A 17,769-nucleotide genomic window follows, 5' to 3' on the forward strand; every position below is an offset into this window, starting at 1 on the left:
CTCCTTTCACTGGTGACTTTGTGTTTGAGGCCACAAATGTTACAAAGCTGTCATTAAGTTGAAGTTATCACACAGTCCTCGCTCAAGCCGCTCACTTGCTCCGTTTGGTTTCATTACAGTGTGTTCCTTAGCACTGGGAGCTCCCTCTGCTGTCCATAAGGTGCCTCTGCGCACCAGCCATTTCAAACCCAGCCTCCAGTATTTGGGCCACGCCTCCTAATTTGCATACACTCCCCAATCCTCAATCCTCAAATGCCCAATCCTAAATCCCCAATCCTCAATCCTAAATGGCTAAATGATTAAATGCCCAATCCTAAATACCAAATTCCCAATCCTAAATACCAAATTCCCAATCCTAAATCCCCAAATGCCCAATCCTAAATCCTAAATGGCTAAATGACCAAATGCCCAACCCTAAATAGAAAATGCCCAATCCTAAATACAAAATGCCCTATCCTAAATACCAAATGCCCAATCCTAAATACCAAATAAATTTTCGACTTGGACTTTAAGTTTCAAATTTAGATTTTTAGTTTTGGTTTAAGACTTTTAGTTTTAGACTTTTTGTTTATAATTTGACCCAAAAATCCCTCCATAGGAAATGACCATATATGGGTACTCTTTAATACACACATGCACATACACCTGTAACACATGCTCACATTCTCTTCTGAGACTCGATTTAGATGTTTACACACTGGCAAGCCGCTTTCCTCAACACATGAGAGATAGATTTTTCGTTTTCTATAACTCCTCACTGCTAATGTGCTCAGACTGTAGCGGTGTGTAATTCCCATCGAGGAATTAGGAAAGGTTCCATGCAACGGAAGACAATAAAAAGATTTAGCTTTTTTTCTCTCTTCTCGATCCTGCTCGGCTGCTTTTTATAGAAGCTGTGGCTGGAATCACACATCATTTATCATTCTCCACCTCATCTCCGGCTCTCGCTCTCTCTCATTTTGTCTGACCTTTACATCTCACTCAGTTTGGGCTAATGTATTCACGGAGTGTGTGTGTGTGTGTGTGTATGTGTGTGTATGCCATGGCAGGCTAATGCTCTAATCAATGAGTGGAGGTAATTGGAAGGTGATTGTTTGGGAGCCCCTTATCCAAGATCTATTGGCAGACATAATATATTACACAAAGAGATTTCAACCAGCAGGTCTGATGCAATTCAGAGCGGAGAGAATCGAACTGATTTCACATGCTGCATGCTGAACAGTTCCAGAAATGAAAACGAGAGAAAGCCTGTGATTGGTCTGGAGATTAGATTTTCTGAAATTAATGATCATGTAACATTGTATGTGGAAATAGTGTTGCTTTTGTTAAAAATGTCATCTAATATCATATTCCATTATTCTGTAGTGTGAAAAAAACATTCTTATTACCACATTGCAAAAAAATATTAATAATAATAAAAAAGCTACTTTTTCAGTTGCAAAGTATTTTAGTAAAGTACAATTGTACGTATACAGTTTATCGCAGTAGATTTTGCATTGAATTAGTATATAAAGCATTATGCAGATTTGAATAAAAACATTATTCTGTCCATACACGAGGTGTTTGATTACAGTATTACAGTAATAAAATAGCATTTTTTTTCACATTACAGAAAGAAAAGTTGGAGGTGAATGTGCTTAAATGTCATGCCAATAATGTCATTAATTAAATAAATATAATGTTGCATATATTTGTTTATATAATATATAATTTCATATTATTTCTTTAAAATTTAGAGTCAAATATGACCAGGACATTGTGGTATTTTCCTTTAATAACCAATTACATCTAAATTAAAGTTTTGTGTTATTTACAAAAAAAAAAAAAAAAAAAAAAAAAAATATATATATATATATATATATATATATATATATATATATATATATATATATATATATATATGTATATATATATATATATGCATTTGTAGATTTCTCTGCTTGGAATGTACATCTATATCTTATATTCATGCAGATGCATATAAGATATAGATGTATATTTTAACTTTCTGTCATTGACATTTTACATCTTTATTCAATTATTGATTCAAAGTGGGACAATGTGGAGTTATTTCTCAATGCAGATGGTTTTTGAATTGATCACAGATATGTATTTATTGCTGTCAGTGACAACAATCGAGTCCATCATCTTGACATTGCTATGCATCATTCTCCATTGTTGAGCTACAAGGACGCTCATAACTATAAAAAATACCTGCCCTTATAGAACTTATATCATCAAATGATTACTAAAAATGATATCCTGTGTGTTTGCAAGTGAAATTGGAAACTATTGTTCACACACATACTATTAGAAACCTTCGGATATCTCAATCAGGTGATGTTTTTCAAGGCCAGTGTCTCTGTCGATCTGGATGATGCTGATTTATTCATTTGACATGCAATGCCCCAGTTCATTCAGTCATCTCCTCACTACAAACCTGTCTCATCATCAACAACTGTGAACTGAAATCTTAAACACACATTTGTCATAGGTGGGGGCATTGAGGAGGCTAATGGGGGTTTTGTGCATGCAAAACTTTAGTGTTAAAGGAAAATATAAAAGAATCTCCTCTTCGCTTCTCCTAAATTAGGTCATATCTGAGTATTGCACACTGCCACAAAAGAGCTGTCGCCCGGAAACCAGAGATGCCCCACAGCATTCTGGGAGTATGACTGTCACACTCACTCAGCACAGCAATTAGGACCCACACACACACACACACACACTTAACAAACCTGCATCTATACTTATACACAAATGCCTAGAAACCAATCCTTTCAATATTCCACAGTTTGACAGCTTGAAGAGTAAGATGCAAACCATGCACACACACTTGAGTCCGTCGTATAATGATTTCGTCAAGCTAAGCTTGGAAACTTAAAAAGTGTGTGTGTGTGTGTATTTTAAGTGAGACTGGAAGTTTTCCATGGTTACTCGTTAAGGGAGATATAACTGTGCTTTAAGATTCTTGTGTGTGTTTATACATGTGTCAGTTGTGTTTTGTGTGTATTCGTTTTTCTATAGAGTGTAATAATCATGAAATATGACAGCTATGTCATGTAGTGGTCATCGGTATATGTGTGCATGTGTCAAAACTGTATTTTCCTCTGCTTTTTCTGTGCCTGAATTCATTCTGCGCTGTATTTTCAGCCCTACATGTATAAAGTTACTTTTAACAACAGCATGTGTTTCTGGGCTCTTTGGGGAGCCCACATTTTGAGTCTTTCAGCTTCATTGAGATCGTTGAGTAAAAGTGTCTTTTTTCTTTCATTTGATGAAAATGGTATTTTTAGGGCTCATTTAACTTTTATCATACATATTGAACAAGTGCATACAGTTCATATACCTAAAGTCAGATTGATATAGAATGAACTGAACAAATAGCCTTGCTCTGTCTGTCTGCATATATATATATATTGCTCTCTCTTTTCTCTCTCAGGTGTAACAACCGAACTCAGTGTGCGGTCATTGCTGGTCCTGATGTTTTTCCTGACCCGTGTCCTGGAACGTTCAAATACCTTGAAGTTCAGTACGAATGTGTGCCATACAGTAAGTTCTCTCTCACACACACACACACACACACATAGATTTAGATTAAGCTTTGCACAGCATCATTATTAGTATTTCTCATACTTAGGGATTTGAACAAATCTCTAACTTTAAGTATTAAACTTCGGTGCATAACTTATTGCTTCGTGCTACAGGCTATACACATGAATTATTTCTCAAATCGTGCGGCTTGCTGAGAAAAGGTGTGCTATTATTTGTAAGAGATCTATGAATGCGTCAGACTTAAAGGAATATTCTGGGTTTAATACAAGGATAGCATTTGTGGCATAGTGTTGATTACCTAAAAAATAATTTGGATTTGTCCTCGAGGTTACAGCGAGGAACCTACAATAGAAGCAAAAGCTTATAATTCAATGAAAGCACCTGCATTTATTCTTCATGTGTGTATTATGTGACCTATAAAGTCATTTTTAGCATTTTTATGGTTGTTTTAGGTTTTAAGTTTTTTTATGACATTATTTATACCTTGTGGCTATACAGTACATTTGGATCAAAGTGAGTATTTTAACATACTTTTAACAAATTGATCACATTTACTTCCATTGTATGCCACTTGTATTGAAAACAAAAACTTTCTTTTAAAAATATTTTCTAATTGGTGAGTGATAAAATGGATGAAAACTGTAAAAAAAACCAGAAGCTTGAGGTTGTTGCAAACTATTTTTCCAATTTAAATCTCTATTGACAACTTTAGTTGCATAATGTTGAATACCTCAGAAATTATTTATCTTTATTTAGTTTTTATAGCAGAAATTGTGGTAATAGAATAACTTGGAATGTGAAGAGAAGATGCATTTTCTACATGAATTATTCAGTAAAAGTCTGTTTATTATTTGAATTATCCTTTTTGTGGTGGAAATACTTTCCTGGGATGAAAAGTTGCACCTTATGATGTAATTCTGTTGTGATTCCTGTAAACATTGCTTTACAGATTGTTACATCATGTCTCTTTCTGGTATCATTGCACATATACTGTAGTGTGATATTTAGCAGGTTTACTGGCTTTAATGAGGTTAAGGCGTCATAACAAGCAGGTTGAAATATTGGATATAACTTCAGCCAGATGGCCAGTACACGATTCACATGCCAACACATATAATATTAAGGTAGTGTGGCTGTACTTTTTTGGCCTGGCCCTCTGTACTTTGTAAGTGATTTACTGTATCTGCAGTTTGAAATAATTTAATTAGAGCTTGAACATTCAAGATGTGCATATTTTCTGAAATTTGGCTCTCACAAGTAAAGAAAAACAAATGCACTCACATGTACTCATAAAATATGGAAGGTGGACAGGGCCAAAATTCTTTAAACTCAACATGTGAAATTTGTTTTCATTACAGCTGCAATTCTGAACATGTTACATATATGTAGACATCCACATGACATCCCACATCCACACAACTGCGTTTCTTCAGTACGTGTAAAGACGCATAGTTTTACTTAGTGTTAAGACAATGAATTTTAACAAGTCTCTTAGCACGCGCCCAGATTTACATCTTGATTTACCCACATCCACAGTTTATTGCATCATTGCTTTACTGATATCTACTATGCTTGAATAAATTAATTAATGTTACAATGTAAATTAAGACTTTTCTACCAGAGAAAGAACGTTGAACTAAACAACTAAAACTGACATAAGACTGACATCACACACAATGTATTGATGCTTTATCATGCCTCGTGAACAAATATAACATCTGATGTTTGCATGCATGCATACCAGGGTACCATTACAACGTCCTTCATGAATAAACATGACGTCTGATGTTTGATTATGTATATATTAATGTACCATAGAGTCTCATATGCAAATATAGTCTCAAATACACATTATTTATTATTATTGCATTAATGCAAACAAACAGTGCATGCTAAAAGTCTACTTTCACAAGTTCTGTTTAAAGACTTTTGGCCCCGTCCGCCTTCCATATCAGAGCCTCAAGACCATAACAATGACTCCATTAGTTCTGGTTTTTATCCACTGTGTCACTGTCAGTTCTGTCACCAAATATGAACTCGTACTTGACAGAAAAATACAGTACATATGAATGTATTTCTGTTGCATTTATCTGACCTCGTCCCATGCCATGACTCACAGGAAAGAGCCTGTCAATCATCCGAGGGCAGAGCGATGTGGTTTCAAGTTCTCACGGTTTCTGTGGGGTTGGTGTTCCAGTCTGGGCTGACCATATCAACGGTGATGATAAATCAGTATCATATGACTGCGGCACTGGCAGCAGGAAAAGCCTGAATACACTTACACACTTTGTCTCACACACACACACTTGGAATAGCAGAGACACGGTGGAATTTCTTGCACAGAGCTAAGTGACACTAAGGACACACAGGAAGGATGCACACACAGTTCTTTTTGACCTTTTGACCTTACATCGTCCTGCATATAAGGATTGCAAAGTGTGAGTGCTCATAAGTGTTTGTGACCATCTGGTCAAGCAAAAAGCCTAAAGCATTTTGTCCACAAGCCTACTAATTAGTGGGGAGGTCCATCATACATACGGACTTGCACACAAACAGTCTCACACACACACAGGCAGGTAATTTAATTACTTCAGTCTTAGAAAAACCCTTGGGAAAATGTTCCAAATGTTTTCTTGAGGTTTTTCTGGCTTTCTCTTCTCCCCTGTGATGGAGGAGTTGGCAGAACTCCAGTCAACCTTTCTGCTTTGGCCTGAATATGGGACGTCTGTTTTACCTACCCGCTCAAAAACCTCCACCTCATGTAGACACTCTACCCGCTCCTTAGATCTGTTAGATTAACTACTGTCTTTATGGAAGGAATAAAGAAGTTTTAAGTTACGGCCTAAGAATCTTGCATCCCTGTAAGCCGTCTTATTTATGTTAAGCGAAAAGTCATGAAAAGTCATGTCATTCCAAAACCATACAGCTTTTTTTTTTTCTGTGGAATTCAAAAGTAGATAGTTTCAATAGCGTTTCAACTGTTTATTCACACAAAGTAAGTCAAAAACGAAACATTGATCCAAAACAACATTGAACATTGATTTTTATCATGTTCATTCATGTTTATTATAAGCGCTCGCTGCAGTTATTTCTCATAGACTAAGAAAGATTATTAAAAAGTTTTAGTTATAGTTATCGTATTGAACTGCCCTCATGTACTTAAGAGTGTGCACTTTTAAAATGGGCATGATGTAATACTATTAGCTTTAGCGTGTTTAGTCCTTTCTCTTGTGTTGTGCTACATTTCGTTGTTCTTGCACTACTCACATTATTCATACAAAATATCATTCAGTAGTGCAGAAGTATGTGAAATAACATTGCCATTGCTCTTAGTGTTTGAGCTTCTCTGCCAGCCCAGAATAGCAAATTTGGCTCAACCAATAATAGCGTGAATATCTGTCTGACTGACCAATGACAGACTGGGAGTGTTTTGGAAACCTGTTTAAAAACAATCAGTTCTGTTTCTGTTTTCTAAATGCATGTTACTGATCTTTCTGTGCACAATTACCTTTTAAGTTCTTCTTCTTTTCTTGATTCTTTAATCAAAATGTCAATCTTCCAGGAAAATTACGTATTTCTTTCTGGTGGTGTATATTGGACCTCATATAGTCGGCTTAAACCCCGCCCCTTACTCACAATTGGCTGCAAGCTCACATTGAAATCTGCCTCCATCCAATCAACAAAAGGCGGATGCAACCATGAAATACATTATTTTTTCTTTTTGATAATCCGCTTTGTCACACTACAGAACAAACAATTTGTCACTACCTCAGTTTCATTGTGATTCTGGTAAACATACAGCAGAAATCTCTGTTACATCATCCACATCGGCCTGTCAGTTATTTGTGATGGATAGGGTACGAGTAGAGGAAATTGTAACCTCCCAGCAGGTCTCGACGCATCCTGTCTGTTTAGGCACTTTTTTATTCATTCACACTGACAGCCAATGACTATCTGATATTGATCCTTTTACAATGTGACTGAAACTCGACTAAGTGTGTGTGTGTTGGAGACATAATTACTTCTAAACCAGATCTCCTGGAAGCTCATTCACATACTCACACACAGTCTCTCGCTTGTGTGGAGGTTTATTTATTGAGTGATGCATTAACAGTTCATCCTCATGCATATTTCATAGAGAAGAACACACACAGACACATAAATTGTTGCAACTGTCTAGACTGTAATTTTTAAAACATCAAGCTCTTATTATCATTGCACGATTACAATAATTTACAAGAAATGTAAATGTTATTAGAGAAATGTTGAAGTTGAAGATGAAAAGTATATAAAAGATTCCAAATTAAAAGTGTATGTAAATATAAATATGCAAAGATTGATACTGTAGATAAAAATAGTGTCACAAGCAGAATTGCAAAAATGCTAGTTGTTTTCAAACTTTATAAACCACTCCCCCCTTTTTTTCATTGGTCAGACAATCAAATAGTCCTGCCCCTAATTATATGAAATAATATTATATGAAATAAATGTATAAATAATAACTTCACGTTATGTCTGATTAAGTCAGAAAATTTGGTGAAACAAATTCTCTCTCTAGTTTCTTTTTATGCATTAATTTTTCAGGTAAACAGGCTAATATCACATGGACACACTATATTTGTTAATGGGATTTCTAGAATAAAAATGAAGCCCATTTTACTACTTTCGCAAGATTGTGTTAAGATACAACATGCATTACATGCATATGGAATTGAATTACTATGAACTATTTAATATTGCATCATTAATCTGTTGTTTCTCTCTCTCTCTTCTTCTTCTTCTTCCACCCTTTTGTGAATGCAGAAGTGGAACAGAGAGGTAAGTCCATTACTTTAATGTAATTTATGTGTGTAATTCACTGTCAGGCTGTTATGGTGTTATTTGATACTAATGACAGATTGGCGATCAGTAGCTCTTAATGGTTTATATTAGGAATGCGGAGGAGAAACTTGATCTCAGACCAAGACTGTACTCCCTGAATTAGACCTCTATTTCTCTCTGTCTCCTCTCTCTTGATCTCTCTCAGTGTATCTGGTGGCTTACCATGTATCAGGTGAACAGTGAGGTGTTGCTGCTGTTTAAAACTTAAGCAGCCAATAGTACTGACCACAAACGTGGCTTTGGGAAACTAATGTTAAAGGGACACGAGGGCAAGTTATTAATGGCAGAATTTTTATTTTTGGGTGAGCTAGCCAGTATTAAAAGCCCTGGGGTGAATCCAGAATGTCTGACCTTAACATAATAACTTTTTGCTAAGCTAGAGATGATGCATGAACAGTTATCAGGTTAATCAAATGGCGAGAACACTCAAATTAAGTGAAATTAAAAGCATTTAATGTCAGGTCGCCTTGATTTGGAACAGAATAACATGCATATTACAAAGCACATTTTAAACTGATAATAACAGAAAAAAATAGTAATTTTACTGTGTACTTAGGAGCCTCTCAAGGTTTTTTTTCCAATACCTTTTTTTGCCTTGACACATTCACTGCTGGCTTCTTGATTGTAATGTTTGAAACTCTTTCTGTAATGCTGCTTTGCAAAGATAAGCAATGTAAAAATGAACTTGAATTGAATACTTGAATATGCATGCAGAAATTAGGTTGCAAAAAAATACATTTGACAGTCACAAGTAAAAAATATATATATATATATAAAAAAATAATGCCTTTGAGTTTATTAAAGGCCAATATAAGTTCCTGGATTGGTACATATTGTGCAAAATGAATGCATCTTAATCAATAAAAGGGAAAAAACATCCAGTTAAAGTTAAGTTAAAATACCAACCACACTTCCCAAGAGGATGTCCCTCATTCTGGGAACCGAATGGTGGGAAAGGGCGATATATGGCAGGCATCCTCTGTGACTGTGTAAGTGGAGTATCATTATAAATCAAAGAGAGTGAAAACATTAGACGTTCACACAAACACACACACACAGAGGGTTTATTCACAAGACTGTACATTTATAAGATACGCATGAAAGCCTGGTCTGCTGGTGGCTAACCCTGGTTTTAATCCAGTCTCAACTGTGTTTATTGCTCATTGATTTTTCACAGTACTTCAAAATGTGATTTGAATTACCCCCAGAAAATGTTCCCAGGGTTAGAAAATACTGTTGCTATTTTTGCCAGCAGTATATTGTGGGTAAGTTCACAGAAGAGGATGTTAGTATTACTGCAAGCTGTAATTCTGGAGGACAAATTAAGGTTGATTTGCATAAAGCTTAACAGATGATGATTTTCGTCTTCACATTTAATGTACCAGGAATAATAGGGTGATGATTCTTAAGCGCCCCCCCACATAAACGTTTGTTCGCACTGTGTGAAATTTCCTCAGGGTTAGAGAAGTCGGTGAGCGGATTTTCAGAAACTCCTGAGGGATTCTGCAGGAGTCATGAACTACAGTACAAATCGGGTTACTAGTCATCAGATATGATTTAATAGATCTCTCTCTCTCTCTCTCTCTCTCTCTCTCTCTCTCTCTCAGGCACAAAGCTTGTAGCTTTCTGATAAATTTGGTTGTAGACCATTGCAGATGTTAGTGTGTTACATGGATCGGTGACATACAAGAGTATTCATAATAAAGAAAAGGAAAAATCTAGTTTAAAACACACATGCCAAAGTTTTTAGTATTCACTCTCTATTTCAGTCCGATGATAATTATTATAAAAATTATCATTTGATGTAAATACTGTAAAAAATAATATATTTTTTCCATGCCTTTGATATATCTTAATATATCTTCATTTTTTAAACTTTTATACAGTGTTTTATACAGAAGCTTAATGGTGATAAACAGGAAAATGATGATGCAGACGTAATTAAACTCTTCTGTAAAGCAGCTCTAAAAAGACAGCATTAAACATTCATTGTTCAGTTCACTTGATTCAGTTCAGTTCAGTAACTGTGTAAAGTCCATCAACACTTGAAATCTTTACAATTATCATGAATTATTCATTCGTACATATAAATACATTTTAGAAGAGTCGCACCACGACATTTTACATCTGAGCTAAGGTAAAATCGTCTGACATTTCAAGAAACATACTTGCCTTGATAAAATCATGAGGGACTGTTTTTTGTTGTTGTTGTTGTTTTCGTATTTCTGCATGTTAGTTGCACTGCATTAATTGTTTGGTTGCACCACATGACAAAGTTTTTCAAGTTCGATAACCAATGAACAAAAATTGAAGAAAACTACTTTCTAGGGCTAAGGATTTATATGCAATAATTTCATTCTATTATCATGCTTTTTCTTCATTAAATCATACTGTAAAAAAATGACTGTGGTTTTAACGGTAAAAACTGTGAAAATGCTACAGTAAAAACCTGTTTACTGGTTAACGGTAATTTCCTGTAAACTTTACAGGGAAAAACCGTAAACTTACGTTCCCAGAATTCTCTGCGTTGCATTTCAAATTTTGTTTGAATTTAATGTTTTTTCTTTGTAATCACTATGTTTCATCTTAATTTTTTCTCATCTTTTATGTTTATTAGGTTTGTATGTTACATAAAATGTTGTTAAATTAATGTTTATTGCATATTTCAGTTTAATGAGTCTCACCATGATGGTGTTTAGTGCTTGTGTGAATGACACCGTGCACCTTCTATTTGTTTTATTATTTAAAAGCTGCTCGTGATGGCCTTTGTTTCACCACGTGACTCTCTTATCACCACCTGCTTTTGGTGGTTGCATGTGTAATACAAAGGTACAAAACAGATTTCAGTGCTTCAATAAGTTCGTATATTAATATTATATCAGTTGAATTATGGTATTAAAATGTAAATATAAAGTAAAACCGTTAAAGCTACAACAGTGTAACTGTATTTTTTACGGTATAAAACCGTTAAACCAAAAAACGGTTTTACCGTATTTTTTACGGTATAATTCTAGCAACCACAGCTGCCGTTTTTTTACCGTATATTTTACGTAATATTTTTAACAGTGCAGGACATTGTTTAACTTTGTGTCCTCAAAATCAATTTTAATTCACAAATGAAAAACACGCTCATCATAAACGAGAGTACAGTAGACCATTGCATGTGTGAAATCCATGTTATGTGTTAATGTGATTAAAAAATGCATTTAAGTATGACTGACTCACTCGCTCGCTCTCTTGCTCTTTCAGTCTTTCTCTGTCCAGGTGTATTGAGAGGTGTGTATCAGACTGAGCACCTCTTTGAGTCGGACCACCAATCTGGTTCATGGTGTAAAGACCCGCTACAGTCATCCAACAAGATCTACTATATGCCCTGGACACCTTACCGCACAGATACGCTGACCGAGTATACATCCAAGGAGGACTTTATTGCGGGTCGTCCTACCACGACATACAGACTGCCCCATCGTGTGGACGGCACAGGCTTTGTGGTGTACGACGGTGCGCTGTTCTTCAACAAGGAACGTACACGCAACATTGTTAAATTCGACCTGAGAACTCGTATCAAGAGCGGCGAGGCGATTATCGCTAATGCTAATTACCACGACACCTCGCCGTATCGCTGGGGTGGGAAAACTGACATCGATCTGGCAGTGGATGAAAACGGACTGTGGGTCATTTACGCCACTGAACAGAACAACGGACGAATTGTTGTCAGTCAGCTGAACCCTTACACGCTCCGAGTGGAGGGATCATGGGATACGTCATACGATAAGCGAACCGCCTCCAATGCCTTTATGATCTGCGGAATTCTGTATGTAGTGAAGAGCGTTTATGAAGATGATGATAATGAAGCGTTGGGGAATAAAATTGACTACATGTACAACACCGAGAAGAGCCGGGAAACACACCTCAGCATTTCTTTCCCAAATTCATACCAGTACATCGCAGCTGTGGACTACAACCCTCGAGACAATTTGCTGTACGTGTGGAACAACTACCATGTTGTCATATATTCTCTAGACTTCGGGAACAATGACAACAGAATGGGCTTTGGTGAGTTCCCTTTGATTTCAACTCATTTGTGCCACACATAAGTTTAAAACCACTGATAACTGAGACACAATGTTGCATTTAATTAGAATGAACTTTTTGATCATTTTTACAGAATGTTCATGGCCTCGCAAATATTTTGTTGAATATGAAATCTGAACATGCAGAATGTCAAATGAAAGAACAGAGCCTCTGCTTTAAACGACAACAGCAACAAAACATTTTATTCTAGCTTCAAGCTTTATTTTTTCTTAATCAAAACTTGAACGTTGCTAAGTTTCGTAAAAAAAAAACTACATTTTGAACACAATCACTTGTTTCTGCTTCTTCTTCTTCACTGTGTTTTGAGCTAGACGTTCAGTACTCTATCAGAAGATGTGTAACAGCGCCCCCTACTGTATAACAGTGAAAACACTCAATGGTGGGGAAAGAGTTAAAAACACTTTTACATTTCTGAAAGTATTTTTGATCTTAGGTGTTTGAGCTCATTTGTTTGAGCACTCCAAGCAATCTCGGGATGATTTAATCTATGTGTGAACCCCACATATTTACTAAATTAATTAAAAAGATCAACTAAAACAATGATGAAAGTAGTCCATCCATAGTGTGTGTGTAAGTTCTACAGTAGTTTTTGTGGAACAGGATCAGATCAAAATGTAGGTTTTTATACTCGTTGTACTATAATATTCCCCTCCAGAACTGATTTTGTGAACAAGATCAGTTAAAAAACGATGCAGTTTCTTTTTAGAGAACAATTCAATCCAGTTCAAAGTCCAGACTGAGTGATTTGTTCATCAAACAGACTGATTCATTTGGGGAAGACTGTCAGTGAATCAGTGAATAATGGTTGAAAGACTGGTCTGTTCATCAAACAAGAAGACTTGGAATATAGCAGAAGGATTGATATTTTTGGTTTGGGTGAGCAAATAAAGACAGAATTGTCTTTTATGGGTGACTGTCCCTTTAAATGTGTGCTGTCAGGGGTGTGAAATTCATAGCTCCCCAACAGTTAAATTTATTTTACAAGTATTGTGCTACTCTGGGATTGTCAGTCACAAATCTGCTTTGAAGAACTAAACTGGCAGAGTTGGAAAGCTCTGTCATTTTCACTCACTCGTACAATTGTTCAGGCCAGTGATAAAAGAGACCTTCAGGATTTCCCCCAGACTTACATTTTCAGGGAATGTTATTGTATAGGTATTGCAGGACATTAGTCAGGTTGTTTTTCAGTTTATTTTATTCCTTCTTCATATTGAGAGCTGTATTGTATTGCAATTTTAGTCCGCTTGAGCAGGGCATAGTCTATCTCTTTGCTTTTAACTGGGTCTGAATGAAGCATATTGTATGAGATTTGCTTAATAAATTGCGATTAGATTCTCACATGCACTGTCAGTTTATTACAGAACAGCTCAAGCAAATCCTAAATACAGCTAATACACATTTCAGCTCTAAATTTATATAAATTTCTGAAACCCACGCACTGACTCATGCAGAATCTAGTACTTCAATTTCGAAACAAATCTCTAAAGGTGTAAACAACTTAAAAAAAATAAAAGGTGTAAATATATGTAGGTGTTTGTTAACGAGCATTTTCTTTATTAACATATTCCACATCAAAGATCTTGTAAAGCTCGAGTCGTTAGCCACCTAAGCTAATGCAGAACAGACGCTGTATATCAAAGAGAATATTGCTATTTGTGTAGTTCAGCGCTTAATTAAATGTTATCTTGGTTTAATTAGTTATTCATTTTGTCAGCACGGCAGCTATTTAAGAGAAAGACAGAAAAACAACAACATTTTGTCAAGCACAGCAGAGGAGAGAATGTTCTAGAAATAGAGGCTCGGGGCCAAATTTAACGCCACAATTCTTAATTAATTAACAACTATTTTTTTGCTTAAAGAAGAGATCAGGATTTCTACTTTCTGTCAAAATGTTCTTTGTGTTTCAATTCAAAAATGCAAGACATCAACAAATTAGAAACATCAAAAACATAAAGACAAACATAATAGTGAAGACACTATTATTTAAAATGTTTCTTTTGTTTTGGTAACACTTTATTAGACCAATCCTCACTTTTAAATAGCAAGCACATTTGGTGTTTATCAGTAGTTATAAAGCACATATTAACACCTAGCATATTTTAGATCCTTAATCCAACTCCATATCTAAACTTAACAACTACACGGCAAATTTGCAGTTCATTGATGCAAAAGTCCTAGTTAGGAGTTAAGAGTGAGAATTGGACCTTAGAATAAAGTGTGACCAATAACCTTAGTGGTTCAATTTCGTTTGACCCTTATAATTGGTTTGTTGCCACAAACACAGACGCTCTTATAAACTGTTGCTGTCATACCCATAGACCCCCCCCCCCCCAAATACAACAGTTACAAGAGTTATTGTTACTACAGTAGTAACTATATTATTATATGTCTCTTTTGTAGCGTGTTGGATCATTATGTAGTCATTGTGTCAATGCCCCAGGGCAGCCATTTTTTTTTTAAGTACACCTCCAATACACTGGAAAGGGAAAAGACTGAAATGTCAAAAACGAAGTGCCATTTTGATAACATACTGTATGTCAGTTTGAAAAAACAAAACAAAAAAAAAAAACACTGTGCTTAAATCAGTCAAAATTGCCCAGCTTATGCGCATTCAAAACAAAATGAGCAAGCAACGCCTTTAAGACGATTACATCTTTTTAATGAATGGCAGGAAGCCATATTGAGTTTTCCAATTTTACTGTTTTATTCAATGTATTTCTTAAATGTCTTGCTCTGTTTGATGCAAAATGCATATTCATCTCCTATGTTTTCATAGCAGCTTTTGCAGTTTCTGTGATATTTTGAGGGAAATAAAGAATACTATAATAAATGTAAATGCTTTACACCTGCTGAACCCCCCACTTTTAATATCAGTTAGTATTGATGGCTAGTATTTTTAATAATTGAACCATGAAACAATTTTTTTCTAAAATGTTTGTTTGGTTATTATTTTTAATATTTATTTATGAAGTTTGACATGCAGAATATGAAAACTGCAAGACTTTCTGTGTATCTTTAACAGTGCTTATGAAAACAAAAGTTTTTTTTGACAATTTATTGAAGCTACTCTGTTTTTACTCATGCATAAAAATGACATGCATAATATGAACTATCAACAACAGTTTGACATAAACAATTAGCAGTCGTCAAAAAAGTGAGTTGGTCAAAACTATTTCTCTTTTATGACTTGGATGTTCCAGAAATCACTAGAATATAACTGAATATTCCAGAATGTTACAGAAACTTCCAGAATGTTCCAATCCTTGCAAAAGCAAAAGATCTGCAAAATGAATGCAAAAACGTATCTGTACTAAACCAATGGTTCATAATTCAAAATTTACCTGACCTACATATTTGACAAAATATTGATGCTATTTGAAAATAAATAATTAGCACCACAGATTTACAGAAGAAAAGAAAAAAGTCAAATATTGTGTTACTAGTTAGTATTAAGTCTGCACAAAACAACAACAACAACAAAATAAAACGAGAACTATAATTTCCATGTGTAAGTCAGAGTTTTATCTTATTGAGTGCAGCAGTTTTAATAGCTGACACTGTTTCATCAACTATAAATAGTTTAAGTTTCTTATATGTGTGCTGCACGTCCCTGAACAAAGTGTGTTTCTCTTGGAAGAGTTGAAATGCTTGTGAAAGCTCTGTCATTCAGGTCAGCTGGATTCAGATCTACAGGAACAGTAAAGAGAGAAGATGAAATGACTGAAAGAGATTAGATCTGCCCGGTTATGTGCTTTCCTTTCCTCGTTGTATCTTTGACTTTCTCTTGATGCTTCTAGATTTCTTTTCCTTTTAAATAGGTCTCTCATTGGCACTCTTGGGTGCAAATTCAAGCTTTCGCTTTCACAAAACCTGCATCTTTTTAGCTGCCGCGAATATTTCTGAATAACCATCTACAAAATGCACTTGAACAGCACTTCTGCATGGTGATGCGCTATTAAGGCCTGATGTTCGGCATGAAAATTCAGTTTAATTTTCACATTCGATTTGTCTGTTCAGAACAATGCATAAAAAAAAAGGCAGACGTGCTGAATGAAAATGCAAATTTAATATCAATAGGTTGAAGAAAAAAAAACATTTAGAGTACGTTTTCTATTAATCATGATAGAAGTAACTCATCATGATGAAGAAGAGAGTTGGATATAACATATAACTGCGATATATCCAGACCAGAGATGGGGGATTGTGGCTTGTAAGCTTTATAAGATTGTAAACATGCATTATTATTATCTTGACTTGCATTGAGAATATAGTACTAAAATAATACAGATAGCCTTTGCAAATAATTTACACCATTTATTTTATATCTTTTCCATTTTTTTTCTTTTGCATGTGCAAAAGTACATCCAAAGATCACAGACACACACTATGAGCCATATTCAGAAAAAAACATGCTTTAAAGGCTGATAGAAATTAAAGGAGTTCTGCTCCGTTATGCATGTTCACGCTGAGGAAATAAAAAAGCATGCACACAAGTGTTTCCCATGTAACACTCACCATCTCTCTCTTAAGCACGTCTTGAAGTCTTACTGCAGAGGTGATAGCAGTTTAATCTGCTTTACTTTAAAACGCACTCTCAACAGACTAACTCTCTCACTCTCCTACCCAGAATCCTCTTCCTCCAGGTTTGCTTTAGAGTCTGATGCTAATGTAATATGTTAGGATTTGCACCGCAGATAGTTTAAGTGGAATAGCCTCCGTGCTCCTTAAGTGTAGTGAAGATTTCTGTTCTCTGCTTTTATTAAATGAGAGAATGTCTTACATGCGGTTAAAACTCTCTCCATTGGCAATTACAGCTCAGCACAGAGGGAAAACTTTATTTAAACCGATCCGCAGGAATACGAATGCACCTGGATCTGCCAGCAGGGAGTTTAACACAGATCAATCAGTAATGGAGTGATGTTCACACTCTCACTTGTGTGCACACACTTCAGAGTTCACAAACAATCTCACATTAACACACACACAGGGTCGAAAATTTACTTTATGCTTCACCTGCAAATAGTGGGAGAACTGAACACATTTACCGTCCCATAAATATGTATTATGCAAATGCAGCTGTATTTTACATATTAAGTAAAAATATGTTTGAAAGTATTTTTCCGATATTTAGGTTACAGTTTATATATGATGCATTATAAAAGTAGTTTAATGCATTAATTGTGCCTCACATAAAGTGCATTGTATGATCTCATGAATAATTGTAAGTAAAGTGTTAAC

The 17,769-nt window shown here is 35.4% G+C and overlaps 1 protein-coding gene across 1 annotated transcript in view; it reads left to right on the forward strand.

The window, feature by feature from the left end:
- LOC127957138 (adhesion G protein-coupled receptor L3) overlaps positions 1-17,769 on the forward strand; it is a 91,409-nt gene that overhangs the window by 29,719 nt on the left and 43,921 nt on the right. Inside the window, exons 4-6 of the mRNA XM_052555569.1 lie at positions 3,443-3,552; positions 8,359-8,373; positions 11,686-12,492. Of these exons, the coding sequence (XP_052411529.1) occupies positions 3,443-3,552; positions 8,359-8,373; positions 11,686-12,492 (932 nt within the window). The remainder of the gene's footprint in view (positions 1-3,442; positions 3,553-8,358; positions 8,374-11,685; positions 12,493-17,769) is intronic.

This window comes from Carassius gibelio, chromosome A1 (assembly GCF_023724105.1).
Source record: "Carassius gibelio isolate Cgi1373 ecotype wild population from Czech Republic chromosome A1, carGib1.2-hapl.c, whole genome shotgun sequence".
Lineage (NCBI taxonomy): Eukaryota > Metazoa > Chordata > Actinopteri > Cypriniformes > Cyprinidae > Carassius > Carassius gibelio.